The 7,483-nt window shown below is 40.4% G+C and overlaps 1 protein-coding gene across 1 annotated transcript in view; it reads right to left on the bottom strand.

The window, feature by feature from the left end:
* TBCE (tubulin folding cofactor E) overlaps positions 1-6,314 on the bottom strand; it is a 28,974-nt gene extending 22,660 nt beyond the window's left edge. The window contains exons 1-2 of the mRNA XM_008589982.1: positions 6,280-6,314; positions 3,780-3,965 (exon numbers count right to left, since the gene is read on the bottom strand). Coding sequence (XP_008588204.1) covers positions 3,780-3,965; positions 6,280-6,314 — 221 coding nt within the window. The remainder of the gene's footprint in view (positions 1-3,779; positions 3,966-6,279) is intronic.
* Positions 6,315-7,483: the final 1,169 nt, after the last annotated feature.

Raw genomic sequence — 7,483 nt, 5'->3', positions numbered from 1 at the left:
ACAAAAAAAAAAAAAAAAAAAAAGAAAGTAGAATGGTGGGTGCCAGGGGCTGGGGGGAAAAATGGGGAGTGACTGCTTCATGGGTACAGAATTTCATGATGAAAAAGTTCTAGAGACTAGTTGCACAACCATGTGAACACAGTTAACACTACATGAAATTTACGTGTATTTTACTATAATTTTTAAAAATGTTCCAATAATTTAGCAAGTTAGTATTTGTGAAGCTCTCAGAATACTACCTGACATAAAGTAATTCTTTTTATAAGTTTTTATAAAAATAAACACAAAACCGACAGTGTTAAGGGGAAATACCAAGATCAAAACACAAGGCACGAGCTGTTACAATCATTGGAAACTAGAAAAAAAAAAAAAAAGGCAGCCACTGAGTTCTGGGCAGAGGCTCCCAAACTTTCTCAGTTCACAGGCCCTTGGGGTTTCAGTAATTTTTCAGTGCTCCCAAGTGGAAATAAGTACCTCACAGTGCCGATTAAGTATGCAGTTGGCCAAAAACTTAATGATCACTCTGTCCTGTGAACTTAGTGCCTGTGGGCACTGTACAACTTCCCAAGCCCGGGAATCACACTGGCGCCCACCACCTTCATCTGTCCCACAGGAGAAACTTGTTCTTTTTAATCACAGAAATCACCCCAAACTACCTCAAACTAGCAGTTTGCACTGTCTGACAAATGCCGCTGCTTCTCTCTAAAACTTAAGTTGCTGGGACAACCTGGCATAAGACTTGGGGACCCAGGTCTCAGTACAGGCATCGCTCCAGGACCAAAACTATCTCCAAGAGAAACCATACAGAATGGCTCCTACTGGCCTTTGGTTCCTTTATTATAGAAGTCTGATCTCAGTGGTACAAACTCAAAGCTGGCCAGCTGGATATTATTAAGGAGAGAAGACAACAGCTTAAAGTAGAGGCTTCAGTCCCTAACGATGACAGCTGCCATCAATTGTATGATCTCCTCTGTTATTCAGAGTAGCACTAATACCTTAGGTATTATTTTATAAATGAAGAAACTGAGGCTTAGAAATGGTAACTATCTCTAACTTGTGTCTGAACCCAGCCAGTCTAACTCCAACACTGGGTCCATTCTGCCAAGTTGCCTCATAATTTCTTAACTTAATAAATCAACTTTTAGCCCACATGAGAGCTTGCTCCAGAATCTCTACAATTTTACCTTTTCAATCAAGACAGTCACTAGCTAATTATTAAAGGCAATGACACTCAGGTAATCGGATCATTCACCAGAAAAATTCATGAGTTATGTGGTTGTTCATAAACCAGGGGATGGAGGAAAATCTGTTTGCAATTTGTTAATATCCTAAGAGCCCACATAGGGCCGGCCCGTGGCTCACTTGGGAGAGTGCGGTGCTGATAACACCAAGGCCACGGGTTCAGATCCCTTATAGTGATGGCCGGTTAGCTCACTGGCTGAGCCTGGTGCTGACAACACCAAGTTAAGGGTTAAGATCCCCTTACTGGTCATCTTTAAAAAAAAAAAAAAAAAGAGCCCATAGTATTCTCTGAATGAGATTAACCAATAAGAAAAACATGTCTCATTTGGGTAAAAGAAATTTAAATGTTTGTACTTTAAGTGGAAAAAAGAAAAACATCTAACTCTATGAAGCATATGGTTCTTTAAATCTAAGTAAATTAGTAGAATAAACAGTAAAGGGCCGGCCCGTNTATCCTAAGAGCCCACATAGGGCCGGCCCGTGGCTCACTTGGGAGAGTGCGGTGCTGATAACACCAAGGCCACGGGTTCAGATCCCTTATAGTGATGGCCGGTTAGCTCACTGGCTGAGCCTGGTGCTGACAACACCAAGTTAAGGGTTAAGATCCCCTTACTGGTCATCTTTAAAAAAAAAAAAAAAAAGAGCCCATAGTATTCTCTGAATGAGATTAACCAATAAGAAAAACATGTCTCATTTGGGTAAAAGAAATTTAAATGTTTGTACTTTAAGTGGAAAAAAGAAAAACATCTAACTCTATGAAGCATATGGTTCTTTAAATCTAAGTAAATTAGTAGAATAAACAGTAAAGGGCCGGCCCGTGGCTCACTCGGTAGAGTGCGGTGCTAATAACACCAAGGCCCCGGGTTCGGATCCCACATAGGGATGGCCGGTTCGCTCACTGGCTGAGCGTGGTGCTGACAACACCAAGCCGAGGGTTAAGATCCCCTTACCGGTCATCTTTTGAAAAAAAAAAAAAACAGTAAAAATGGTTCATAATAATTATCTCTAGGTAGTAGCATCAGTTTTGACTCCCTTTTATTTAATTCACATTTTCTAAATTCTCAACAATGAATGCACATTGTTTTGTAATTAAAGACCAGTCAAGTTGTTGCTTTTTTAAAAAAATCTTGATTTATTTTGAGTTTTTTTTTAATGGGGGTCATCTATGCTAAAAAGTAGAAGTTCTGAGAAATGAATTTGTCTTCAATATTGTCCCCACGTACACTTTAATTTTGTATTATGCTAAATCTCAATAATAACAACATAAGATGCCAACGTAATTTACTTTGGACAGATCCACAGCTTAATTCTTTCACTTTCGGGTCTGAAAATGAAAAGCTACAGCCTATGGCAAGTGACTGCAAAGCTGCTCTCCACTGTGGCCAGCAGAGGTCACTACTCGGACGGATCGTGCAGGCCAACACCCCGGCACCAGCCTGTCACTGAGGCTGCGTTCTTGTGTTAAGTATCAGCTTCCACTCTCTGATTCAGGCAGTTCATTGGAATGAGTAGTGAGCCCCTCTGCACAGAGTCATAACGCACAGAGCTTCAGAGAGAAGAGAATGCTCTGGTGCAGCAATTTTACTCTTTTCTATTTTATTTTGGTGCAGTAATTTTAAAATGCATTGTTCAGTGCCCCTCTGACTAGGGCACTTCTTTTTTTTTTTTTTTTCCTTTTTTCGTGACCGGCAACGGATCGCAACCCTCAGTGTCGCGCCCGTACCGGACCGGGACTGGCAACGGGATCGCAACCCTCGGTGTTGCGCTCGCACCTCGCTCAGCCAGTGAGCGGCTGGTCTGTATGTGGGATCCGAACCCTTGGCGGGAGCGCCACCGCGCTCCCAAGCGGCGCACTGTAGCAGTGCGCCACCAGGCCGGCCCTAGGGCACTTCTTAAAAGCAAATTCATGGAACTCACACCCCCAAATTCTGATTCAGTAGGTATGAGATGTCACCCAGGATTCTGCCTGATTCAAAGCTCCCAAGGTGATAAGACATGCAGCCTCGGGTGGGAACTACTCCGTACTAGACAGCACTGGTATTCTCTAAGGCACAGGTTAACAATTTAGACTTCTGTTTCCATTCTAACTTATACCCCCTTTTTTTTTTTTTTTGCTGGATGGTACAGGGATTGAACCCTGGACCTTGGTGTTATCAGCATCACATTTTAACTGAGCTTAACAGGCCAGCCTAGCCTATCATTCAACTGGAAATGTTACCATGAAATAGAAAGAGACTAAAATGTCAGGCTTAGTTACTTAAGAATTAGGCAACATAAGACAATATGGTATAAATATTAATAATGTGCAAATCAATGTTTCAATTGCAATCTAGAAAAATCCACCAATACTGTACTAAAATATGGATTTTAATTTCTCTGGATACTTTTGGATTCCTCAGTTTTAATTCACTGTGTAGAAAGGATAAACCAGTCTGAAGCCAAGTCCTGAGCACCCACATACATACAGTCAGGGGAATTTCATCCCTGAACCTCGATGAAACTGTAAAGTCAGTTCTACCACTATCAACTCCTCTTACCTCTGCTGTTTTATTACAGTGTCAAAACCAACAGTTTCCACAAGTTTATTTCCAATTGTAATAACTTCTTCTTTTCCATCTTCCTCTGGTCCATCTTCTAAGACGTAGCGGTTCTTAATTGCAGTAATAAAGTCTATTCCAAAATTTACCTTGTTCGGACGAATAAAGGATCCCCCTGTTGGGTGCCTGGAAAAGGAGAGAAACAGAACATAGTTTTCTTTTCTTTTCTTTTTTTTCCTTTTTGTCTTTTTTCGTGACCGGTAACGGGATTGCAACCCTCGGTGTCGTGTCCGCACCGCGCTCAACCAGTGAGCGGACCGGTCTCTATATGGGATCTGAACCCTCGGCGGGAGCGCCGCCACACTCCCAAGCGCCGCACTCTACCGAGTGCGCCACGGGGCCGGCCCAGAACATAGTTTTCTAAGTCCACCAAGGAAGGCCTTAAATACAATGTTCTGAAGGTTTTTAAAATTTTCCATATGGTGAAAAATCAAAATCAGAATAAATGAGAAAATAATACACTAAAGAAAAATGTATAATCAATACAATTGATCATAAAGGGTTATCGGCTTATGCAAGAATATAAAATCCCTAAATAAAGGACAAGAAATATGGACCAGATAATTCACATTAGTGGAAAGAGAAGTACTGAATCCATGCAAGAAAGTTCTACTTTGCTAATGATTAAGAATACAAATTCAAACAGTGCAATTACTTTCAATAAAACTGGCAAAAAATACAGACAAACCATAAAACCTCAAGGACTGCAAGGCTGGGTTTGTCTATTCCTATATAGCCATACTCCAGGGAATTTGTTAGCAGGCAATAATTCGAAAAAAAAAACAAACAAACAAAAAACTGCATTTACAAAGATTTTGTGTAATACTTGTTTGTAATTGAGGAACTCTGGAAACCATAAAAATGCCCAGCTGGACAGGCACTATTAAGTAAACCAGATAGATGAAGTCATTTCAGCATTCTTTCTGCAATACTTAAATCACTTGCAAAATAATGTTGAGATTTTTAAAATTGAGCACAAATTGTACGTGATACAATGATAAGAATCATATCTACATACGGACAAGGAATGGAAAACAAAGAAATCAAAACATTTGTGGGTGACAGAGTTAAATTCAAAATCTTTTATTTATTTATTTATTTATTTATTTATCATTTATTTATTATTTATTTATTTATTTATTTATTTATTTATTTATTATTTATTTATTTATTTATTTATTTATTTATTTATTTATTTATTTATTTTTAAAGATGACCGGTAAGGGGATCTTAACCCTTGACTTGGTGGTGTCAGCACTACGCTCAGCCAGTGAGCGAACCGGCCATCCCTATATGGGATCCGAACCCGGGGCCTTGGTGTTATCAGCACCGCACTCTACCGAGTGAGCCACGGGCCGGCCCCTCAAAATCTTTTAAATGATCACTTAAATATATTTTAAAAACTTAAATATGGGGATAAATATAGAAACATAGAATAGTTCACCACAATTTATATTCAGGTTTTATAGCAATTTTCAGTAAAAATCTCTAGCCGGATTTAATAGAAATATTAATTATATTGCTAAATGTAATGACCACTCTGTCAGACTTTCCGAGAGATTCAAACTAGGACTTTAAACCCATTAAACTTCAGCATTCCTTATGTTATGGCAATGACGCATTATTTTCAGGGAAATCTAATTATGCCTTATAAAGTTGTAAATGTTAATATTATAATTTGATAACTTAAGAAAATAAACAATGAAATATGAATTGCTCAAAATCGTATGATGAATACTATATTTCAGCTTATAAACATTCTCCGAAAGAAATGGGACCTTAGAAGTCACCATAATTAAAGGGGATGAAAACTAATATTTATGATAACTATTGTCAATATAAACGTTTATACTTTTTTCTAGGAAGTGGGTTCATGGTGATTACCAGATGGTAAAAAGAACTTGTGATCCCCCCAAAATTAGAACGGATGCCCCAGGTGAGAAGAGCCAGGAGGTAGGTAGCTGGACACTTGAGAGGGGGGTGTCCTGGGGGCCGAGGCAGCCAGTGAATGGCTGTGTCCAATGCCACTAGCGTACCCGTGTAAGGGCAGTGTGGGTGGGCAATGGGGCAAGCCCCCAATGGGGACAGTTCCAGAGAGTGAGGGGCAGGGAGCACGGTGGCCTCGTCCTCAGGAGGCTCACTGGAAAGAATACGGACAGTAGCTGAAGAGACACCATGGTCAAGAGAGGGAGATTTTTTAAGATGAGAGAAAAATATCAAACTTGTATGTCGATGAAATTAATCCAGTGGAGTGGGGGAAATTGATTGATGGAGGACGTTAAAATCCCCATTGCAAGGGCCGGCCCATGGCTCACTCAGGAGAGTGCGGTGCTGATAACACCAAGGCCACGGGTTCAGATCCTATATAGGGATGACTGGTTAGCTCACTTGGGAGAGCGTGGTGCTGACAACACCAAGTCAAGGGTTAAGATCCCATTACCAGTCTTCTTTATGCAGGGGGGAAAAAATCCCCATTGCAGCAAATCAAGTTTTGAGTTTGTACAGTTTGTTGTGATATCAGAGGATAACTGGCTACTGGAAGCTGTTCAGAAAATATTACATTGTAGCCCCGAAAAGGCTCATACTGTAAAGAAAACCATCCTAACAAACACAATTATATCACTCAGCTAAAGAGATTAAGTAAAGCTAGCACCATTTTTTTTTAAGGGATCTAACTAAAAGATTATCTAGCCCAGGGCTTCTCAATCTTAAAAAGAAGAAAGTCACCAGGAAAGCTACCTGGAGCCCAATCCCGAGAGGCTCATTCAGGGGAGTTGGGCTGGAGCCCAGGAATCTGCTTGTTTAAAGGATGCTTTGGGGATCCTGATGCAGTGTGCCCTGTATTGGGATAGAAGAAACTCTGATCTAACCCAGGCACGTTCCAGTTGGGGACACTGGGGTCTCCTGTTACAGAGGCAGCAGGGCCAAGACCAAATAACTTGGTTTTCTGACTACTGGTGCACTGTTCAGTGTTGCTTTGCCTCCCATGGATTTGTCACCCCTTTTCCCCTGGGTGACGGAGCCACCAAATATTACTCAAAGCCCATCTCTTCTGAGCAGTGAGAAGCCCCCAAAAGGAGTTAATCTCCTGGAACCCTCAAGATAGAGGCATTCCTTCCATTTGGGAAATTAGCCATGAATTGGGGTTCTCTTCCCACATTTATTCTCCAGACCAGGAAGTTACAGGAAGAGAACATAGGTGGGGTTTTGCTAAGCACAATTTAACAAGTTTAACAAGTTTACTTAGATTACTAATTTACAATAGAAGCTGGTAACAGACAAGCAAGGGGACATTCTGTAATGCAATTAAATCCATCCACTAACAAAAGCTTGATTTTAGCAAACATTCTCTTCTTACAGCAATTTCCCACTATCTTTATATATCAATCAGTAACCTGTCTGTCTTTGAGCCAGCAACCTTGGTGTGTTACAATTCTTTATCTTACAACAGAGACTATATAGCCTGGAGAAAATTTCCCATCCTTTGCAAGGTCAATATTTGAAACTGCAAGGCTTTGGAAAACCAGGCCCTGTGAAGTACATTTGTTTTATGCATACTTCACATCTCCCCCATTTTATTTATTTAAAAGAAAAAGCAAAACCTACAGATCAGGTTTTCACAGTTAAGACAAAGGCATTTAAAG

The sequence above is a fragment of the Galeopterus variegatus genome, unplaced genomic scaffold (assembly GCF_000696425.1).
Source record: "Galeopterus variegatus unplaced genomic scaffold, G_variegatus-3.0.2 Scaffold5788, whole genome shotgun sequence".
In the NCBI taxonomy this organism is placed as follows: domain Eukaryota; kingdom Metazoa; phylum Chordata; class Mammalia; order Dermoptera; family Cynocephalidae; genus Galeopterus; species Galeopterus variegatus.
This window is presented reverse-complemented; position numbering and strand designations above follow the sequence as displayed.